Source organism: Ctenopharyngodon idella, chromosome 10, assembly GCF_019924925.1.
Source record: "Ctenopharyngodon idella isolate HZGC_01 chromosome 10, HZGC01, whole genome shotgun sequence".
In the NCBI taxonomy this organism is placed as follows: domain Eukaryota; kingdom Metazoa; phylum Chordata; class Actinopteri; order Cypriniformes; family Xenocyprididae; genus Ctenopharyngodon; species Ctenopharyngodon idella.
In genome coordinates this window covers 27,960,956-27,984,717 of record NC_067229.1, presented here as the reverse complement: position 1 = coordinate 27,984,717, position 23,762 = coordinate 27,960,956, and the positions used below count along the sequence as shown (strand labels likewise).

At 37.4% G+C, this 23,762-nt stretch overlaps 1 protein-coding gene across 3 annotated transcripts in view; it reads right to left on the bottom strand.

Annotated features, from left to right (window-relative positions):
• Positions 1–23,762, bottom strand: part of si:dkey-88l16.3 (low-density lipoprotein receptor-related protein 2) — a 43,669-nt gene that overhangs the window by 9,040 nt on the left and 10,867 nt on the right. The window contains exons 16-43 of one of the 3 annotated variants that reach the window (XM_051911094.1): positions 23,354–23,620; positions 23,054–23,269; positions 22,413–22,616; positions 22,039–22,302; positions 21,739–21,954; positions 19,695–19,898; positions 19,351–19,614; positions 19,030–19,245; positions 17,334–17,489; positions 16,491–16,757; positions 16,182–16,397; positions 15,609–15,761; positions 15,239–15,505; positions 11,605–11,820; positions 11,307–11,459; positions 10,950–11,216; positions 10,650–10,865; positions 10,047–10,232; positions 9,755–9,958; positions 9,240–9,407; positions 8,934–9,149; positions 4,751–4,980; positions 4,295–4,424; positions 4,015–4,208; positions 2,806–2,992; positions 2,226–2,441; positions 977–1,160; positions 692–893 (exon numbers count right to left, since the gene is read on the bottom strand). In XM_051911094.1, the coding sequence (XP_051767054.1) occupies positions 692–893; positions 977–1,160; positions 2,226–2,441; positions 2,806–2,992; positions 4,015–4,208; positions 4,295–4,424; positions 4,751–4,980; positions 8,934–9,149; positions 9,240–9,407; positions 9,755–9,958; positions 10,047–10,232; positions 10,650–10,865; positions 10,950–11,216; positions 11,307–11,459; positions 11,605–11,820; positions 15,239–15,505; positions 15,609–15,761; positions 16,182–16,397; positions 16,491–16,757; positions 17,334–17,489; positions 19,030–19,245; positions 19,351–19,614; positions 19,695–19,898; positions 21,739–21,954; positions 22,039–22,302; positions 22,413–22,616; positions 23,054–23,269; positions 23,354–23,620 (5,879 nt within the window). Of the gene's footprint in view, positions 1–691; positions 894–976; positions 1,161–2,225; positions 2,442–2,805; positions 2,993–4,014; positions 4,209–4,294; positions 4,425–4,750; positions 4,981–8,933; positions 9,150–9,239; positions 9,408–9,754; positions 9,959–10,046; positions 10,233–10,649; positions 10,866–10,949; positions 11,217–11,306; positions 11,460–11,604; positions 11,821–14,988; positions 15,506–15,608; positions 15,762–16,181; positions 16,398–16,490; positions 16,758–17,333; positions 17,490–18,249; positions 18,494–19,029; positions 19,246–19,350; positions 19,615–19,694; positions 19,899–21,738; positions 21,955–22,038; positions 22,303–22,412; positions 22,617–23,053; positions 23,270–23,353; positions 23,621–23,762 lie in introns of those variants that run through there. The other 2 variants (XM_051911095.1, XM_051911096.1) reach the window with 2 other exon arrangements.

Below are 23,762 nucleotides of genomic sequence, written 5' to 3'. Positions count from 1 at the left end.
GTGTGTAATGTTGCTGTTTGAGTAAGAAAAAGGTCTGTTACAAAGCATAAAGTCACTCCAAAAGGGAGTTATTCTCTATATCAGTGCGCACTGCTTCTGAACACCCTGAAACGCCTCAATTGTAGACTTGAGATTTCTTCTGGGAACGAACACATCACAATATTCTTTATTTAAATAATTCCCGCCCAAGGCATATGCAAAAATAAAGAGGCAAGGCTGGTTGAGTGAGTTAGTAGTGTGTTGAAACTCAGTTATTATTGTAAGGAGCATGACACTTCCAAAACACACTAAAAGATGTTGACCAATCACAACACACTGGTCCAGCCGACCATTCAAAGCAGTGTGCTTTTCAGAAGGAGGGGTTTCATAGAGACATGAACTAAACAGAGCGTAACTGAGACTGAGAGGAGAGGTGCTGCAACAACAAGTATATGAAAAATGTGTTTTTTTTTTTTGTTTTTTTTGAACATTCAAGCATGAAAACCTATTCTAATAGACCCCCAAAACAGAAAGACTAACAAAGTCTTGATATTATTGCTTTCCATTTCTTGTAAAGCGACCTTGAAGCCCTAAAAGGTGCTATATAAATAAATAAAAAAAAATGATTATTATTATTATTATTATAAATTGTGCCATAATGTATTTTACTTGTCCACTTGCAGCACAGTAAATATGATACATTTAAAATTACCCTCATGTTTTCTCCATCCAATGTCGCTGAGCCTATACATCTGAGCTTCTCGTCAGTCCAATATAGTCTGTCAGTCAAAATGTCCACCGTCACACTGACAGGCCAGTTGAGACCGCGGCTGATCACCATCTTCCTGTCTGAGCCGTCCATGCTAGAGCGCTCGATCTGTGCTTGATCTCCGATCTCTGACCAGAACATCATCCTGCAAGCAATGCCTGGAGACATTATGCATCCATACAGATGAACAATCATGCAATAGTGCCAACTTGTGGAGGTACTCCTTACCCTTTCTGTGGCAGCAGCACAAGTGAGCGTGGCTGCTTCAAATCCTTGTCCAGAACTACAATGTAGTTTTGTGGCTTTACAATACTGCTGGTCAATCTCACAGCTAGAATCTGCCCAGCAACACCATCGACCCAGTAAAGGTTCCTTCCCAACCAGTCAACAGCAATGGAGTCTGACTTCACACCTGAACATGCAAGATTTTTTGGTTAGGGAAGGGATTCCCAAATTTTTTTGTAAGTCGAACATCTTCGACCAAAAATAATTTCTGGAATACCTTTTTTTTTTTATCATGTAAAACATGGTGCGACTTATATTCCAAAATGACTTGTGTAATGCAATTAACAGCAAGGCGAAAACACGCACAAAGTGCACACATTTGGGTTAGTGCTAATTGAGACGTACGTGAGCCCAAGATTATTTGTATAGAACATTTCCCACATGCTGGTAGTTTCAGTTTCGCTCCATTTAAATTTGTTTAGGCTTGGTGATCATAATACATAATATTTTTTGATGAATGCCACTATAATTTGTATGATTTATACTTTATATTTATCATTCCTGTTCTGAATAACGTTAAATTTAAAGGATTGGTGGTAGAATGAGGGGGAACTAAAATACATGTTTATATTGTTGGTAAAACATTGTTTTATTTACTAGTATTTGACCATTTCTGAATGTAGTAATAAAATATGACATATACACTGATTCAACTTATTTGTTAATGCGATTTTGAGCTGGTGCGACTTATTTTCTGGAAAACACAGAACTTGAAGTTCCCTCTGAGATTTTAAGGTGATTTTTCAATAATTTAACATGCATGGTTTCTCTGATGTTGGACAACTGTCACATCACATGCATGTAAACATATCTTCTTTTTTTTTTTATTCTAAAAGTGTTCTAATTTTACATTGTGACCAAGTGTGCCTTCCTGAAAAGTGAAGCCAACACATTTCTGGGATATTTTGGCTTCATTTTTCTACATGGAAAGAAGCAGATATGTGCTGTCCATCTTTTAAAGTCTATGATTGTGACTTATAAAATGGATAGTTCCTGTCTTTGATGCTCATTGGTCAATATCCGCATTTTATTTATGATAAAGCATGGCTTTGGGCGCTTTATCGAACAGATCTATGTCTCACTGCACAACATCTTTAGAAAACACCCTTGTCGTCATGCTTAACGGCCTTCGACCGTGACTGTATTCACAATACAGCACGACCTCTCTCGTTTTTTGATAAATAACGTTTACCTTTGACGATAGTTCCAATGTTGTCCTTTTCTCTGTGGAAGGCATATTTGATGCTCTCTTCCTCCAGACTAACCCAGTAAACCCTCTGCTCTCTGCGGTCATAGTCAAGAGAGAAGATGGGCTTCCGTCCTGGTGTGATGAGAGCTTGAATATTGAAGCTTCGCAGACCCAGCTTTATAAGCTCGTACTGTTCAGATACCAAAAGACTGGGCTCCTCTGAATAAAAACATGATTCACATGAGATAACAATACTATTAGAGTAGAACACTACTAAAAAAACAAAAATATCGTTAGATCTCAATACTGTTCAAGTACATTTCTGCTATTTTCCAGTTGTAAAAAGACACTTGTGCAATTATTTAATTTTTATTTTTTTCCCCCACACTAGCCCATTTTTGTGGCACATTTCAGATGAGCTCACCCCTTAAGAACACACAGAAGGGGAAATGTTGTTGGTTGCTTTACAAACACTTACTTCCTGGCAGTACCTGACCAGAATAATCAGCAAAGTGATTCCTACTTTACAGTGATAATCTCACGTTTTGCTATGCATGACTAGCTAGCTGCAATAGATTGATACCTGCTGTCTTGCAGTTGCGCCCATCTGGCTCCAGTATAAAGTCAGGGTGGCATCGACACAGGTAGGAGCCTAGCGTGTTGACGCAGTTATGACTACAGGCAGCAGGCTGAATCTCTTTGCATTCATCGATGTCATTGCAGGTTAAACCGTCAGACTGAAGCCTGAAGCCAGTCTTACAGCCACATCTCTGGAAACACGAAATAATTTAACATACAGCTGATTGCATTTATATTCTCATAATATGTTGTTTATATTCTCAAATATTAGCAGTCTAAAAGACTTGCTTTGACAAAGGTTTGGTATTATACTAAATGGTGCAAAAATCTACAATTTTGATTTGTTTTAATCATGATTTGAATTTTGGACCATTAATGCATAATATATTAGGGGCCAGATTTACAAACAGCTTGCGCCAGCACAAACCCTCTTTCAGCATAAAAAAAACAAACAAACCTACTGTCAGGATTTACTAAAAACATGTAGTGATGAAAAGGCAGCTGACCTTATTGCATATGCATTTGTAGGAGTTTCCCTTTCAGATGCAAAATTTATAGGAGAAGAGTATTTAAATCATGCAACATGGTTTACTAAGGATTGCTATAGTCGATTTACTGGTATTTGTGCCATTATTGAATGCCCCAAAAAACATGTCTTAGCTCATTTTGCACTTGACATGCTGCGATAGTTGCTGTAAGAGGAGGAACCACAGAGAACAGAGCGTGTGGTAGAAGAGAGAGAATTTTCTCCATTCGCATTCATTTGTAATGCCAGAGGAAGACGTTATCCAAACAAACCGCTTGCCAAGCCACGATTTTATTTGCTGCGCCTGTATTATTTAGCAGATTACCCACACCTGATTATCATTGGCTCTGCTTGTTTGCGACCCTATGCTAATTTGCACTGTTCTTGATAGATTGGTCATTATGGAAATGAGCTGCTGCATCCGTGTTCTTTAATTTGTGCAGTGTCAGTAGATCACCCACAGAACTTTCCACCCACATCGGCGCTTTTATGGGATTGCGGTCGCGCGCTAATTTGGGTTTATTAAATCTGGTCCTAGGTATTATAAAACACATATACACACACATACATATATATATATATATATACATATATATATATATATATATATATATATATATATATATATATATATATATATATATATATATATATATATAAATAAACAAATAAAAATATGTGTTTGACCGCTCCATGTGGAGTGTTGAAGCAGTAGTGTTGACATGATGGGCTGCTGGGACTGGAGCAGTTGTTCTTCAGACAGCCCACACCCTCATCAGAACCATCTGCACAGTCAGGTCCCCTGTTGCACACCAGATCTGGGTCCACACACTCCCCACTTCCACACCGGAACAAGTGTGTCGGGCATTTCACTTGACCACCTGCAAAACAAACATATGTTTACACTTTAGTATTACTGAACTCATTCTGGTATAGAGTTTAAAATTGATTTCAGACATGCACTCACATCCAGATTCATCACTCTCATCCTTGCAGTCCTTCACGCCATCACACCTCCACGTCTTCGCAATGCATTGAGTTTTAGATGCACATGACCACTGGAACTCACCACACTTCAGCAGAGTCACCTTGCAGTTCTAAACAGGAAGAGAAGAGCTTGTCTGATTGTATGGTTCCCCAAACACCACTGTTCAACAAGAGTGTTAAGTGTTAATTCTGGCTATGCAAACCAAGAGCAATGTTAAAAGCACACATTTTTGGAGAAATCAGCAAAAAAAAAAAAAAAAACAACCAAGCAAAACAAAAGTACAAACAAAAACGCACCACAAACGCAAAAACAAATGCAAAGCAAACCACAAACAAAAAACAAAAACAAAAAACAAAACAAAAACAATACCTACACACAACAGCATTAGGGAAAATGATAAAACAAAGTAGTAGGTTGCTCAGTGCGGTTCCTCACCCTCTCATCAGACCCATCACTGCAGTCCTTGTCTCCATCACAGAGCCATTCTTTCAGCAGACACTCATGAGTGTGGGGGCAGCGCTGCTCCACAGGACAGTGTGAAGGCTGAGAACAGCCCTTCTCATCCGAATGATCACGACAGTCAGCGTACCCATCACAACGGAGGGCCAGCGCCACACACTGACCGTTACTGCACTGGAACTGATCACTTGAACACGGCTCTACCACTGCAGGACAAACAAAGCCTAAGTGTAAGGAAAGCTGTATATCCAAACACTGAACAAAGTAAAATCGCTAAAATGGCAAAAATGTCCAAAGTATTGAGTTAAACAAGATGAGTCCCAAAGTCACAAAACAAGCCTTTTGTTAGAGTAGATTCCACATTTATTTTGACATGAACAAAAATGAGGCAGATATAAAAGCCTACTCAATATGTTTTACTGTTGAATATGGATGTTGATCGGTTGTACATATCACACTCTAACACTACCAAACTAATAAAAATCAGACCTGGGCTGCATTTCTTAAAAGCATTGTAAGCTAAGATGATCGTAGAGACCATTGGTGGCAAAAGTTCTACAGCCTACTTAGACTTACGATGCTTTGGGAAATGCAGGCCAGTGCATTCTAAAAAGAGATTTGAGATTAATGTGACAATGAAATAAATGGCACAAAATAAATGTGAAAAATGGAGAAAGTGAATAATGTCATGGAATAAATAGTAAAAAAATTCAATTAACCTAATGTTGCTTTAAATGTGACAACTTAAGCAAAAATGTTTTTTTGAATAAATTAAATATGAAATTATTCATTAATTATATTTTTTAAAAATAGGTTTTTATAAAATAATTTATGTAAAATTCACTTAAAAAAAAAAAAAATCCATATCTCTAACTTTAATTCATGGAGATATCATGGACAATGTGCCATATGCTGAGTTCTGAAACGCATACTACTCATACTACATTTAATCACATCTTTTTATGGCAGAAATAGTAAGAGTAGTATGCAGTTCCGAATTCAGCAATGGTCCTGTCCTGCAGAGTTTAGCTCCAACCCAGAACCAGCTAACCAAGGTCTTATCAGACATATTAGAAACTTCCAGGCAGATGTGTAGAAGAAAGTTGTAGCTAAACTCTGGTTTAGTGGAAGATTGCTGCCATCTACTGGAAAACAAACACTTAAGGGTCATTCTACAGAAACATCCACTTTTGGTATGACAAAATGTCTTAAAATGTATTTCTTTTTCTAACATTTAAACTTAGACCACATTATTATATTACACTTTGACTTTATGAGTACACAAATGACAGCTTAATGATTTTTTTTTTCTGCATTTATTTAAAGACCGCATGTACCAATTTTTTTGTCACTGGTGTTACCTTCTCTGGAATTTTTTTTTAAACGTTTTTATGAAATTCTCTCAATTTTTTCAGCACATGCAGTCAGAGTTACAGAAAAATAATGCAAAAAATAAGATTGTGGGTTTTTTTATTTTAATCAGGATAGTTAAAAGTGTGACTGAATGATGTTAATTCAATTGCGCAGCCATGTATTTGCTATAACAATGAAAATTTGAAAAACAGTTATAAACGAGTAATGATGCAATCCTTTAAATCTTAATTCTTGAGCGTAGCAGAATTCAATGAATGTAAAATTATTACCATGTCACGTGACACATTTTATTTAATGTGACAGACAAAAAACAGTAACACCTGTGACAAAATGAATCACCAGTGACGTACACATAAAACCAAAGATCCTTATTCTTCAACTATAAGTAGATGGGACTAAATTTTTACATTTGGTATACAATCAAAGACTTATCATTGACACTTAGTGAAAGCAGTCAGTAAAATATCATAAACAACATTTTAAAAATGTCTGTAAAATACGCTGTCTGTAAAGTTGCTGCTTCTCAGCTGCACTCAATTTAGCCATATACCCTCAATTTAGCCATATCTGACCAAAGGAGGATTAACAATGAGAAAGAAAAGTTAGAATCATGTAATCTTAGTGCTTTTTTATGCAAAAGAACTAAATGAATAGCTTTGAATAAAGTTTATCTATAAACGGGTAACACCAGTGACCGTAACATCAGTGACAATTTTCATGAAAAATGCATTTTACAAAATGGCTGCTGCAAGGTATCAATCCACATGTTGTCAGTCATGGTATATTCACTAAATTAAGTAGTTTAATCTATTTGTATTCTAGTTTTTTTTAAAATTCCCTAACAATAAAGTAGGTCATACCAGTGACTTCAACAAAAATCTTCATATGAAATTATGATTTTCTAATTAATTTCTGTTAACTGAAAAGAGATAGTGGACTTTGCATTGGCCTTTCTTCATTGATCTTCAGGAAATAGGAAGGAGGAAGTCAAGTAATGTCATCTGTGTCTTTTATTTCAAAATAAGATTTTTGTTAAAGGTAACACCAGTGACAACTCCAGACCACTACATTCATTATATATTTTATAATATTTATTCAGCATTTGTTTTTTTGTTTTTTTATGTCATTTACATCATATATTTGATAGTTATGTATAATTATTGTATTTTAAAAATAGTAGAAAAACCTGTTTCTGAACTCAAAATAAAGCACTTTCCCTCTGTATATAACTGTGGGGACGAGCACTTCTGTGGCGCTTGGAATTTTTATAATTAAAAAACAAACATTGCCACATTGATGGCTCAAGAAGGTTTAATTGTTCAAATAACATTGTTTCATATTAAAGTATAAAAAAAATTATATATATATATATATATTGTAATCCTAAAGTGTTTTTCAAGTCTAATATTTCTGTAAAGTCTAGGAACAGAAAAGTGGACATTTCTGTAGAATGACCCTTAAAATAACACAATTTCAACTGCAGCCACTAGATGGCTGCAGAGCACTGCTCCAGCTCATTTGCCATTTCCACATAGGTACACATCTTTTCACAAGTTTTTTTTAATTTTTTATTAAAGTTGTTTTTTGTTTTAAATTTGTTTAGACATTGCAAAAAAAAAAGAAAAAAAAAAAAAAAAAAAAAGAAGTGCTAATCTTTTTGTTATAATAATTTTATAGTTATGACATTACATTCAAACCTAAACATGGTGTTGTGGTGTCACTCCATTTCTGTGCCTGTTCTACACTGTAGCAGTTCTTTTTGGAAAAATTACATTGTTGTAACCGCAAGTTGTTCATCTTTTCCATCTCTTGAGTGATTTAGTGGGTTTGTGTGTGTGCGTGTTCTGATGTCACCATTTCATTTTTGTGTGCTTTATGCATTGTAACTGTCATTTTTTTTTGACAAATTATGTAACAGCCATTTTTTATAGTCTTCTTTAGGTGATTTTTGGGGCAGTGTATGTGTGCGTGTGTGTGCGCGCGTGTAAGAGCACACGAGCGTTTTGCATTGTGGATAGTGTTGCCACTTCATTTCTGTGTATGTGTTCTGTGTTGTGGCTGATTTAGTGAGTTTGACAAAAAAAAAAAAAAAAAAAAAGGTAACACTTTATAACAATAAAAAGTATTTACAAATCGTTTGCAAACTATTAGTTTATAGTTAATTCATAGTTAATATATTATATAACTTAATATATTAATAGGCTAAATACAATTAGGGAGTTCTTCATTCATTGTCATTGTAATTAACCATATTATTGTTTAATTAGCTCACATGTAAAGAGTTAGATTATGGTTATTGTATGCTTTAACAACTTGTTAACCATAGATAGTCGTCACTTTAGATAAGGTCATGGAAAAAATGGGAAAATTTCATTAAATAAGTGCTTTAAACCAACCTTTATTAGACATTAATTGCATTAGTATTAAGTGTTCCTTAAAAAAAAAAAAAAAAAAAAAAAAAAAAAATTTTTTTATTATATACACACACACACCATGTGCAGAATTATTAGGCAAGTTCATTTTCTGATAATATTTTTTTTTCCAAGCACATTTTACCAATTCCAAACCACATCAATCTTAATAACTACTATTCATTTTGTATTTAATCATTTATAAGTGATATATAATTGTTCATGAAGGCTGGAAGTGAAAAATGCCTTATATTCAGGTGTGCATAATTATTAGGCAGGTTTTCTTTTACAGATAAAATGAGCCAAAAAAAGAGATTTAACTCAGACCGAAAAGTCAAAAATTATTAAATGTGCCATTTGTGCCATTGACTTACCACAGTTGGATTCATCAGTGCCATCCACACAGTCTCTCTCTCCATCACAGAGGAAGGTTTCAGGAACGCAGCGGGTTTTATTGTCACATGGGTGTCGGCACTCCTCTGAGAGCTTCATGCAGTTGATTTCATCTGATCGGTCCTGACACTGAGGTGTGCCGTCACATACAAGCTTCATGTCTATACACTTCCTGCCATGAGTGCATTGGAATTGGCCTGGAGGATTGAATTATTGAAATATGTCAATTTGGTCAGTTTAATTCTCTTTTACATTAGAAATAAAATTCACTCTTCCACAAAGTGTACCTTTTTTACATTTACGCTCACAGTTCCTCTCGTCAGATCCGTCTTTGCAATCTTTCTCTCCATCACACACATGGCTGTACAGGACACACTCTTTCCCATCGCTACAAGGTTTGGACCCCAAGGGACATTTCAGAGGTAATGAAGCACTTCTAGCCACATGACCAGTGTCTAAAAACAGAAAAACATGATTTTGAAAATTTGAATGGTAAAGGTCACACAAATGTGAAAATTCTGTCATCAGACTCATCTTTATGTTGCTCCAGACAAATGACTTTCTACTGCGCAGACTTTCAATTAACAAATGACTTAAATTTCTATCTGCTCCTCATACCAAGTTATAGTGTGGCTTCCGAAGACTTAGAATATAGCACATTTCTTTAATTTTAGGCAAAAATAGGATTCAGGACATTGTTAAACATACTTTTCTTTTTCCACAAAAGAAAGAAAATGATATGGGTTCCGAACAACATGTAAATTATTAAATAAAAGGTAAATGATTACACGCGAGAACTTACAACAGTTCCTCTCATCTGAACCGTCTCTACAGTCTGGTTTTCCATCACAGAGCTGCTGATTAGTCAGGCACACCATTTTTTGGTCACAATGTAAAGCACAGGTGGGACACTGTTTCTCATCTGATCCGTCTGCGCAGTGAGAGTAACCGTCACACACTAGGGTTCTCCGAACACACTTCCGTCTGTCCTTGCACAGAAACTGGTCTGATTGGAGTACAAAATCTTTATTTTATCAAATGTACATGTACTTTGAAACAAAACATTTAAGAATAGGACAAATACCACATGTTACCTGGATCTGGACATGAATATATGCAAAACTGCTCATCGGCTCCACTGGGACAGTCTGCCTTCCCATCACATAGTTGGGATTGTGTGATGCATTTTGAGGTTTCATGACAAAACACAGAAGGGCTAATGCAAGCTGGCTGGGTTGATACTTTAGAAGGGTCTGTGATGGACGGCCCAGTAATGGGAGCTAAAAAAAAACAAAAAAAAAAACAATGAGTACATTTAATGTCTTAGCCCATTTTTTATAAAGCATTTTTTTTTTTTTTTTTTTTTTTTTTAAATATCAAAATCATAAATTTCAAGAGATTTTTTATCATTACATCATATTGTATACTAAAGTGTATTTTTTATCATTGCATCATACTTGGGTATATACTTAAAAGGTATGTGAAGTTTCACTTAAAAAGATGATTTTAACTTCTTTTTTTTTTTAACCATTTTATGAGATAAATAGTTTCACTATTAAAAGGTCAAGAAAAAAAAATGTTTAAAACAAAAAGCTGGTTTTAAACTGAAACGGCTCTAATTATAAAGCATTTTCATTTTAAGCAACCCCCCAAAAAAAAAAAAAAAAAAAAAAAAAAAAAAAACCCACACAACTCACAGCAGTTGTCTTCATCAGTGGCGTCTACACAGTCTTTCTCTCCATCACAGAGGAAGCTTTCTGGGATACAGCGAGTTTTATTGTCACACTGGTGTTTGCAGTCGTGTGAGCGAGTGAAACAGTCCATTTCATCAGAGCGGTCCTGACACTGAGGTGTGCCGTCACACACCTGCTTTTTGTCGATACACATCCTCCCATGAGCGCACTGGAACTGATCTGTGAAGAAACATTTGGTTTAAATGTCAGTTACACGTGTCTTGGTTAGATACAGCAGTTAGGAATCAATTTCATGCGTTTTACCTCCTGTACACTTATATTCACAGCCTCGTTCATCAGATCCATCTTTACAGTCCATCTCTCCATCACACACATGACTGTACAGGACACACTCACGTCCGTCCTCACAGGGTTTAGAGCCCACACGACACTTTAATGACGCTGTGGTTGAGGTTTTAGCAACCATGGTGGGACATCCAATCTCATCTGAACCGTCAATGCAGTGAGAGCGGCCATCACACACCAAATCTCTCTCCACACACTTCCTCCTGTCATTACATAAAAAGTCACCTAAAAGTAAAATGAAAGAATTGTTAGTTTATCTAGGTTTTTTGTAATAAAGCCATAGCTTGTGCAATTAAGGTAGTAACCTTTGAGTACCTGAGTTGGGACATCTGTCAAAGCAAAATGTTTCATCATATCCATCAGGACAATCTTTCTTGCCATCACAGAGACTAGTGTGAGGGATGCACAGCGACCCATCACGACACAATACAGAAGGACTTTCGCACTTCACCACCTTTGTGGGGTACCCTGAAGAAGAAAAAAAATAAAATAATAATAATAAGACATTGAAATAACTGATTAGTTCAACTAAATCCATAGAGCTATACATTTAAAAAAAAAAAAAAAAAAAAAAATACAAATTCTCACACATCTCAGTATCAGAGACACCCACCACAGTCAGATTCATCAGTGCCATCCACACAGTCTTTCTCTCCATCACACAGGAAGTTTTCTGGGATGCAGCGAGTTTTGTTGTCACAGCGATGGCTGCAGCTCTTGCTGCGTGTAAAGCAGTCTCTCTCATCAGAATAATCTTGACATTGTGGTTTGCCATCGCACACAAGCTTTGCATCAATGCATTTTCTTCCATGGGCACACTGAAACTCCCCTGAGAAGCAACAAAACCACCCAGTCAGAATTTTTGAATGAGTAATAAATAGTTTTTACTAAGTCAGAAGTCTCTCCAAAAAAAGCATCATACCAAACATGATTTAAAGGTGAAAGGTAACTTCTCAAAAAAACAACTGTTAAAATAAATAAAAATAAATAAATAAATAAATAAATAAATAAATAAAACAAACAAACAAACATAGCTGCAAGCAGCAATTAAAAGACCAAGCACCACAGAGGCAGAACGGAAAGCTAAAAGCCAAGGCAGCGAGCATCAGACCAATCAGTGAAAATGAGTAAGGACATTTGGAGATGATTTTAAGCAAAATGGTTAAAAGCCCATAAATACAAATCACTTGTAATGTGACAATTTCTTATTATTTAAGACTCATAGGTCTGGTGTGGTCAGTGTTGGGTGGTTATTAAACACATCAAGTTTGGTGTCAATGTCAAATCTTTTCAGGGATACAGTCTCAGATGCAGTTTGGCATTATGCCATCATAAAATACGTTTGACGTGGTATACAGGGACAGTTTTGTCTATTGACACAAAATCAATAACTTTTTGCTGACATGGTCTGAAGATGATCAGACTTGAATTAGGTGAAAATAAAAACCTACTTTTAAAAACTCCTCCTTGACCGTTTGTAAGGAAAGTCAAAATGGCGGACAGGAAGATCAGCTGACTATGGCAAAATTGATCTCTGTTCTCGACATGACCCAAGGAATTAAGATCAGTTTCATTACAATAGGCAAAAAAAAAAAAAAAAAAAAAAAAAAAAAAAAAAAAAAATCAGAATTTGACCACAAGGTGGCACTGTCTCAAAACGTAAGTACCTTCAGGGCATGGTGCCGATGACACTTAGAGTTTCGTAACTATACACTAATGTGTTTGTAAAATATAGCATTTTACGACAAAATTCAACATGGCCAATGCACAAAATGGCTGATATGGGAAAACTAACGTTTGACTTCAAATCTCCAGACCACTAGGTGGCACTGCACCAAAGCTGTGCATGTATCCTCAGGTCATGGTTGTCATAACACACACCAAGTTTGGTCTGAATACACTGAAGCGTTGCAGAGATAAAGTGATGTCAGAGTAAACTTGAATTATATATTTTTTTTTTATGTGGTTAATGTTCAGACTGTCCCTCTATCGGTGTGCCAAATTTCACAACTTTTTACCCTACGGTTCTACAGGCTGCCATAGACTTGAAGAGGAAGAGAAAAGAGGACGATGACGACTAACAGATTCAATAGGTCCCTATTGGCCCCTAATAAAGACTATTCAGGGACTATTCAGACAGGTTGGTATATAAATAAAACCGAAATGAATAAATAAAATAGATGAATAAATACACAAATGTAAACAAACTATATAGAATTATAAATATATAGAATTATAAACAGACATATAAACATATACATATTTATATATATACATATATATACACATATACATACATACATACACACACAGGTGCTGGTCATATAATTAGAATATCATCAAAAAGTTGATTTATTTCACTAATTCCATTCAAAAAGTGAAACTTGTATATTATATTCATTCATTACACACAGACTGATATATTTCAAATGTTTATTTCTTTTAATTTTGATGATTATAACTGACAACTAAGGAAAATCCCAAATTCAGTATCTCAGAAAATTAGAATATTACTTAAGACCAATACAAAGAAAGGATTTTTAGAAATCTTGGCCAACTGAAAAGTATGAACATGAAAAGTATGAGCATGTACAGCACTCAATACTTAGTTGAGGCTCCTTTTACCTGAATTACTGCAGTAATGCGGCGTGGCATGGAGTCGATCAGTCTGTGGCACTGCTCAGGTGTTATAAGAGCCCAGGTTGCTCTGATAGTGGCCTTCAGCTCTTCTGCATTGTTGGGTCTGGGATATCGCATCTTCCTCTTCACAATACCCCACAGATTTTCTATGGGGTTAAGGTCAGGCGAGTTTGCTGGCCAATTAAGAACAGGGATACCATGGTCCTTAAACCAGGTACTGGTAGCTTTGGCACTGTGTGCAGGTGCCAAGTCCTGTTGGAAAATAAAATCTGCATCTCCATAAAGTTGGTCAGCAGCAGGAAGCATGAAGTGCTCTAAAACTTCCTGGTATACGGCTGCGTTGACCTTGGACCTCAGAAAACACAGTGGACCAACACCAGCAGATGACATGGCACCCCAAACCATCACTGACTGTGGAAACTTTACACTGGACCTCAAGCAACGTGGATTGTGTGCCTCTCCTCTCTTCCTCCAGACTCTGGGACCCTGATTTCCAAAGGAAATGCAAAATTTACTTTCATCAGAGAACATAACTTTGGACCACTCAGCAGCAGTCCAGTCCTTTTTGTCTGTAGCCCAGGTGAGACGCTTCCGACGCTGTCTGTTGTTCAAGAGTGGCTTGACACAAGGAATGCGACAGCTGAAACCCATGTCTTGCATACGTCTGTGCGTAGTGGTTCTTGAAGCACTGACTCCAGCTGCAATCCACTCTTTGTGAATCTCCCCCACATTTTTGAATGGGTTTTGTTTCACAATCCTCTCCAGGGTGCGGTTATCCCTATTGCTTGTACACTTTTTTCTACCACATCTTTTCCTTCCCTTCGCCTCTCTATTAATGTGCTTGGACACAGAGCTCTGTGAACAGCCAGTCTCTTTTGCAATGACCTTTTGTGTCTTGCCCTCCTTGTGCAAGGTGTCAATGGTCGTCTTTTGGACAACTGTCAAGTCAGCAGTCTTCCCCATGATTGTGTAGCCTACAGAACTAGACTGAGAGACCATTTAAAGGCCTTTGCAGGTGTTTTGAGTTAATTAGCTGATTAGAGTGTGGCACCAGGTGTCTTCAATATTGAACCTTTTCACAATATTCTAATTTTCTGAGATACTGAATTTGGGATTTTCCTTAGTTGTCAGTTATAATCATCAAAATTAAAAGAAATAAACATTTGAAATATATCAGTCTGTCTGTAATGAATGAATATATTATACAAGTTTCACTTTTTGAATGGAATTAGTGAAATAAATCAACTTTTTGATGATATTCTAATTATATGACCAGCACCTGTATATGTGTGTATATATATACACATGGACCATGTGATATTTCAGTTTTTCTTTTTTAATAAATCTGCAAAAATGTCAACAATTGTGTTTTTCTGTCAATATGGGGTGCTCTGTGTACATTAATGAGGAAAAAAAATGAACTTAAATGATTTTAGCAAATGGCTGCAATATAACAAAGTGAAAAATTTAAGGGGGTCTGAATATTTTCCGTACCCACTGTATATAAAACACAGTATACAACTGTATTTGAATACAGGAAGCAACTGTACACAAAATTTAGAAGTATTTATGAAGTGTTAATATAAATTCATCTCTGGTTTGACTACCTGTTTCACAATTAAAATCGCAGTCAGCTTCGTCCGATCCATCTTTACAGTCCATCTCTCCATCACACACATGACTGTACAGGACGCACTCAAGCCCATCCTTACAGGGTCTAGAGCCCACGCGACATTTTAATGACGCTGTGGTTGAGGTTTTAGCAGCCATGGTGGGACATCCAATCTCATCCGAACGGTCTAGGCAGTGAAAGCGGCCATCACACACCAAATCTCTCTCCACACACTTCCTCCTGTCGTTACACATGAAATCACCTGGCAAAAAAAAAAAAAAATGATTGTGAATTTATAAGACAGCAAGTACTTTATCAATGAATACACGTTACCAGTAAAACAAAACAAATAATGTGTTTATTACTGCGATATGGGCAGTTGCGGAGGCACGGTCTCTCATCAGAACCATCAGGACAATCCTTTCTCCCGTCACACAGATATCGCTGCAGAATGCACAGTGACGTCCCCTGACAAGCCACATAAGGGCTTTTGCACGGTGATGGAGGAGTCGGCATGGCTGCAACCATTGGCAATTTTTAAAACAAATAATTATAATAATACTAATACTAATAATAATACTAATACTAATAATAAAAAAAGGAATAAATTAGACTTGAATTATAATTAATATTTGTTACCATTCCAGTCAAAACTCTAGAACAATGTCTGATTGACCATTCCTACCTAGTTAAGTAATAAGTGACCTGCTAAATTTGAGTCACTATGACCCAGAAACACATTGATTCAGAAGTAAACATCACAGCCATGATTTAAATTATTATATCTTACAGTTTAGAGCAGAAACATCATATCATAGTTGAGACTTTCTTTGTTACTTTACTACTTGTTGAGACCAGTGGTGAAAAAATTAATTACTTTTCAGATCCCATATGTAGAAGCAAATGTGTCATTTGAGATGCTTCTACAGCAGACTCACCACAGTCAGCTTCATCCGAGCCATCCCAACAGTCCCTCATACCATTACAGATGAAAACCTCTGGGATACAGTGGGTGTTCCCATCACAGCGGATGCTGCAGCTCTTGGTGGGTTTCCAGCAGCCTGCTTCATCCGAGTTATCCGGACACTGAGGAGTCCCATCACACACTTGCCGGAAGTCAATACACTTCTTTCCCTGAATACACTGAAACATCCCTGTGAATGAATCAGCATACCAGGAAAATATATGTAAGTAAAGACAAAAAAATAAATTAGGGTTGATATTGTGAAATCATGGTAACATCTCACCAGGATTGCATTGAAGTTCACAATGTTCTTCATCAGATCCATCTTTACAGTCCATCTCTCCATCACACACATGACTATACAGGACACACTCATGTCCATTTTTACAGGGTTTAGATCCCACACGACACTTGAAGGGTGCTGTTGTTGTAGTTTTAGCCGCTATGGTGGAACATCCTACCTCATCAGAACCATCAAGGCATTGAGAACGACCATCACACACCAGAGCTCCCTCAATACACTTCCTCCTGTCCTTACACAGGAAGTCACCTGTATGGAATAACAGGAATAACATGGAATATAACATGGAAGGAAAAAACAAGAGCTATGACAGATTATATTTTGGGGATGACATGCTGGAGGAGGAGGAGGAGGAGGAGGAGAAAAAAAAAAAAAAAAAAAAAAGGAGGAGGAGAAAAAGGAAGAGAATGAGGATGCAAAAAAATGAGGTGGAAGAGGAGAACAAGGCAAAATACGAAGGAGAAGGGGAATGATGAGGCAAAATTAGGTAGAGGGAAAAAAAAAGTTAAGGAATGAGGAGGCAGAAGAGGAGGAGGAGAAAAAAAAATGTGAAGGAGGCAGAGGAGAACAACAACAAGCAGGAGAATAAAAAGGAGGAGGAGAATGAGGAGAATAAAGAAAGAACAAGAGGAGATGGAAAGGAGGAGGCCTAAAATCAGCCTAAGGTTGTTTGCTGTTTGCAGAACCTGTTTGGCAGTTTTAGAAGGGTTAGAAGGGCACTTGTCAGCTGATCAGGCTGGGAGACAAACTAAACCAGTTTAAACCATTCAAGAACATCAAAACACCCAAGGCTGGTTCAAGCTGGGAGAACTTCAGTGATTTTACCTGCAGAAGCACACGCATCTATACAAGAAGCTTCATCAGATCCATCAGGACAATCTCTTCTGCCATCACACAGCTGCCCCTGAGACACGCATACTGATGTTCCCAGACACAGTACAGAGGGACTCTTACAGCTTGTCTGAGCTGGTCTGGATATAGCTGTCACAAAAAAAAGGCACTGTATTTGGAAAGTGGAGAACACTGATATAGAGTAAAAGTTGGAAAGTAAAAACCAACTACTGAAACACTTTTGATATTGACAAAAGTTTGGTCCACTCCCACTGTAGGCAATTCTGGTCTACATCAACAGACTTAAGACAGAAAAAGGTCATCTGACTGACATAAGGGGCATTTGAAATAACGAACAAGCACGCAAAAGACATGACATGTGAACGGCCCGTAAAGCAACCACATTTTGTTTGGACAGGAAAATCAATGATACAGTCACCAGACCAGCAAACCTAGAGTGGAAAAAACAGTGTTCAGGTAATTTATTACAAAACTTTGGAGACATAAGGCTGGTCATTATGTCCTGCAAAATATCTGCAGTACAATACCATGGGCATTAAAAACTGTTCCACATATGTGCTCAGAACTTGCTTCAGAGCAGAATGGTAAAAAACTTTTGCTGCTCAACTCCCAGAAATCACTGTTAGCCAATTAGATTTAAATTTGGTATGAAACAAATATTCACCCTATATATTTTTTTAATGCATCTCATTGATTTTATTGTGAAAGACTTATCCATGTATGGGTTTATTTTATTTTATTTTTTTTTATTTTTATTTTTTAAATGTTTAAACCCTGCTGACTTCTTGCAATCTTGCAATGGATAGAACCACCCCTCTTTTCTTTTTCTTCTATTTTGATAAATTGTTTCAGTATGGCATTATTCCATACCACAATAAATGGCAACTACCCTTCAAATCCTTGGAGAAATTCAAAAGAAAAAGGTGTGGTAGAGTACAGACTGATGTGATCAAAAGTGATTGAGTGACCCATCAGATCTGCACATATGGGCCAAAGCAGAGTTCACCAGCATCCAAGCGTGGAGCTTGGTCAGGTCCTGAAAACCATCTCTGAAGCCTTCAGTTCAGAAGCTGAATGGACAAATGGTCCCAACCACATTATCTCCTTCGCCAGAGCTGGGGAGCAGTAAACACCTGCAAAAAAAAAAAAAAAAAAAAATCTGCAGAGATCCTAACTTCTGCAAGGGATTGGCAGTTGCTGGTGAATCTCAAACAGCAGCTGAAGTTCTCCATTCATGTTGCAGCCACTACCCTGTGAACAAATATTGTCTTCGTGTCTGAATCTAACAGAAAGATTGTGTTGCTGGAGCTGACAGTCTCTTGGGAAGATTGCTTGGATGAGGCAAAGGAAAGTGTTTGATGTTGGGGAGGGGTGTATGATGCTGAAAGATCCAAAACACCTAGGAACATCACTGAAGATATGTCCAGCAGCATCAGATGATTTATGCATACAATGTTTCATGCATTCAGTGTTTCACTCGGATGTTTGTCACGATACAAAAGAAAAGACCTGTCGTTACTTCCGTTTCAGCAACTTTAAAATTACCTGCTCTTGCAACGTGTGTGTGCAACTTGCATTGCTTCCCCATTACTTCCCAACAATTTTAATCCAGTTATTACATAATCTTAGTTCTCCTGAACTGTAGTAAACAGTTCGTCTGTTAGCTCACCACAGTTGGCTTCATCTGTGCCATCTCGACAGTCCCTAACCCCATTGCAGATGAAGACTTCAGGAATACAGTGAGTATCCAGGTCACAGCGCATGCTGCAGCTCCTTGAGGGTTTCCAGCATCCTGCTTCATCAGACTTATCCAGACACTGAGGAGTCCCATCACACACCTGATTCATTTCAATACATCTCCCTCCAGAGGTACACTGGAACTGACCTGTGGTGGTAGAACAAGGACACAATGGGGTCAATACTTGGATATAATGGCCAAATTGTTATGAAACATTATATAAAGGTTTGAGAGTACTGGGATTTGTCTAACCAGATTGGCATTGGCTACCACAGTCCTGTTCATCAGATCCATCTTTACAGTCCAGCTCTCCATCACACACATGACTGTACAGGACACACTCACGTCCGTCCTCACAGGGTTTAGAGCCCACACGACACTTTAATGACGCTGTGGTTGAGGATCTAGCCACCATGTAGCAAGCCACCTCATCAGAACCATCAAGGCAGTGAGAGCGGCCATCACACACCAGACTCCCATCAATACACTTCCTCCTGTCCTTACACAGGAAGTCACCTGGCACAATATTACAGATGTCAGTGCTTTGCTTATTTTTTTAGAAAAATTTTTACATTGAAGATTAGGCAAAGATTTACCAGGGTTTGAACAAACATGTACGCACGAAACTTCATCAGAACCATCCGGACAATCTATCTTCCCGTCACACAGCAGAGTCTGAGAAATGCACAGTGATGTTCCTGGACACATCATGGATGGACTTCTACAGATTGGAGGCGGAACTGCAAAGCCTGAGCTGCCTTTGTTAAGTGCCAAATTTATATCCCCTTTGTTAATCTCAGCTGTGAACAAGGAGATCAGGCATATATCAAAAATGTTTAATCACAGAACAATAAGCACATGTTTTTACATTTCACATGCAAAGAGGTTAACCAATAATAAGAGAGGTCATTTACATAGAGGTCTTTAGTAGCAAAAAAAAAAAAAAAAAAAAAAAGCCAGAAAAGGTAAGGAATTATGATTATTTTTAGTGCAAGAAACACTGATACAACATTAGTGGGGTTGGAACGGTTTGTGTAACCAATGAAAAAGTGGAAGGTTTGGGAATCATTTATCAATCTAACGTAGAAACGAGCGCAGAGCCAAGCGCAGAAATCAACTTACGACAGGGTTCACATGTGATTCATCCAACATTCATATGCTGCCAATCACATCACACAAATGATCATATGTTGATAAATGTGGTGGCTGAAAACAATCGTCACGCCTCTAAAAATTCACGGTTTAGAAGCCTCGTCCCTAGAGTTTAAGACATGGAGAAACATAACCCGGCCAAGAAGAGGAAGTAATCTCATGAAAGAGAAATTGATCTTACTCCAAAAACACCTGTTTAACCTTGTAACTGCAAACAATTACATTTATATGTAGCTTATATTAAATACCAGTAAATAAAACTAAACATTTACAAACATTATAAACACTACAGCCTAAGCTATTTTCCCCACACTCCACAAAAAAAAAAAATCCTTTAAAATTGAACAGTTTTCAGGAAAGAACAAGAATTAAAAATAAGTAGCTATAAAATATATATTAACTATAAAATAAAACACAAATCAGCTATAGTGACATTGATTATAAACAGCATACAAACAACAAGCCAAAATTAATTTATTTAAAGCGAAACTGAAATGGCATTGGGCTGGGCTCACCTCTCTCATTCGGCTAGAATCCAAATGTGTTTCCATATTTGCAATCTAACATTTGGGCTGCTAAACTATTATTCATTATGTAAACAAGGCTTTGTACTTCACTCGTGTTCCAATGTCCATGTAAAACAGCATCCTTCACATGCACAAAAATGTGTTTGGTTGGGCACTCTGATTTTACAGCAGACCATTTAAATTGAGCAGTAACTTTTATGTTTGGTTGGCAGCATTTTAGTTTGATGAAATGTCAAGTTAGTAACGCTAGAACTGATGTGGGTGTGTGTGGCGCCTGCACGATCAGTTGGATTTAATAAAACAAAGATAGGCTATATAAAGACAACAAATCGTAGGCTATGTTAGAGTGCATGTCTACTTGTCACACAGTTTTTTCTTTTGTTAATCTGTTAATTATTTAAGTGAAATATATTTCATGTAGTCCTATTTATTTTATTCCTTTTATATAGGTTAGTTAATTATATTCTGTTTTTCTCGGTTCACAGAAGCGCTGCAGGTGCGTGCTGTGTTTATGCTGCTATTTGCGCATGTAAAGCTAAACAAAAACAAATATTTGTGGTATTTTTAATGGGTCACAGACACCCATCTATTCCAATTTAATTTTATTTTAATTTGACATTCTAATCTAGTTGGTTAATGATCGATTTGAGCTTCAGATGTCAGACTCGGTCAAGAAAATAATCTGAATAAAAAATGCTCTCATTACAATTCTCCACCAGATTTTCTGCTGCACGCCTGTTCACGCTAACTCAAAAACTTGCGTACACGAACTGAGACCTGACGTGAGATTTGATAGTAGTCACCGCTCACGTCCATATTGATAAATGCCAAGTTTGCGTGGAAACGACCGTACACCCAGTTTTCTGTCGTTTGTTCGTTTCATAAATGATGCCCAATGAGTGGGCATAAATATGAAAATGCATTGAACACATGACAAAACCATTTTTTGAAAACAACTCACAGCAGTTGTCTTCATCAGTGGCGTCTACACAGTCTTTCTCTCCATCACAGAGGAAGCTTTCTGGGATGCAGCGAGTTTTATTGTCACACTGGTGTTTGCAGTCGTGTGAACGAGTGAAACAGTCCATTTCATCAGAGCGGTCCTGACACTGAGGTGTGCCGTCACACACCTGCTTTTTGTCGATACACATCCTCCCATGAGCGCACTGGAACTGATCTGTGAAGAAACATTTGGTTTAAATGTCAGTTACACGTGTCTTGGTTAGATACAGCAGGTAGGAATCAATTTGATGTGTTTTACCTTCTTTACACTTATATTCACAGCCTCGTTCATCAGATCCATCTTTACAGTCCAGCTCTCCATCACACACATGACTGTACAGGACACACTCACGTCCGTCCTTGCAGGGTTTAGAGCCCACACGACACTTTAATGACGCTGTGGTTGAGGATCTAGCCACCATGTAGCAAGCCACCTCATCAGAACCATCAAGGCAGTGAGAGCGGCCATCACACACCAGATTCCCATCAATACACTTCCTTCTGTCCTTACACAGGAAGTCACCTGGCACAATATTACAGATGTCAGTGCTTAGCCCTTTTTTTTTTTTTTTTCTTTCTTTCTTTTTTTTTTGGAAAAAGATTATCTACATTGGAGATCAAGCAAAGATTTACCAGGTTTTGAACAAACATGTATGCACGAAACTTCATCAGAACCATCCGGACAATCTAACTTCCCATCACACAGCCGAATCTGGGAAATACACAGTGATGTTCCTGGACACATCATGGATGGACTTCTACAGATTGGAGGCGGAGCTGCAAAGCCTGAGCTGCCTTTGTTCAGTGCCAAATTTATATCACTTCTTTTAATCTCAGCTGTGAACACAAGGAGATCAGGCATTTATCAATAAAGATTAAACAAAGAACAACAAATAGGATTGTGCTACTCATTCCACATGCAAATATGTCAGCCAATCATAACAGAGCTCATTTGCATAGAGGTTTTCAAGGTATAGAATCAAAAAAACACTTTTTTTTTTTAACAAGTAATGGTCAGTAGTTAGAATTATTTTGAGTGCAACAAACATTGATAAATCATTAGTGGAGTTCAGGGTAACATTTTAAAGGGATATTGCACTTTTAACGGTAAACGTAATTTTTGATGTTAAAATACTGGTCACCTATCCAAGCTTTATATGTAACAGCAAAGTAAGGAAGTCATTTTCCCTTACTTTAAAGCAGGTTCATTTTTTCCAGAAATGGCACACTGTGGAAAAAAAAAAAAAAAAAAAAAAAAAAAAAAAAAAACTCACAGCAGCTGTCTTCATCAGTGGCGTCTACACAGTCTTTCTCTCCATCACAGACGAAGCTTTCTGGGATGCAGCGAGTTTTATTGTCACACTGGTGTTTGCAGTCGTGTGAACGAGTGAAACAGTCCATTTCATCAGAGCGGTCCTGACACTGAGGTGTGCCGTCACACACCTGCTTTTTGTCGATACACATCCTCCCATGAGCGCACTGGAACTGATCTGTGAAGAAACATTTGGTTTAAATGTCAGTTACACGTGTCTTGGTTAGATACAGCAGTTAGGAATCAATTTCATGCGTTTTACCTCCTGTACACTTATATTCACAGCCTCGTTCATCAGATCCATCTTTACAGTCCATCTCTCCATCACACACATGACTGTACAGGACACACTCATGTCCATCCTCACAGGGTTTAGAGCCCACACGACACTTTAATGACGCTGTGGTTGAGGTTTCAGCAGCCATGGTGGGACATCCCATCTCATCTGAACCGTCAATGCAGTGAGAGCGACCATCACACACCAAATCTCTCTCCACACACTTACTTCCATCCTTACACAGTAAGTCACCTGGGAGGAACAAAACATTCTTTCATTTTAAATTTCCTGTAGTCTAATGACCTATGCAGACCAAGTAATAAACAAAACAAAATGCAAAGAAAATCAAAGCTAAACAAAAATGAACAAGACCAAAAAAACAAAAAACAACAAC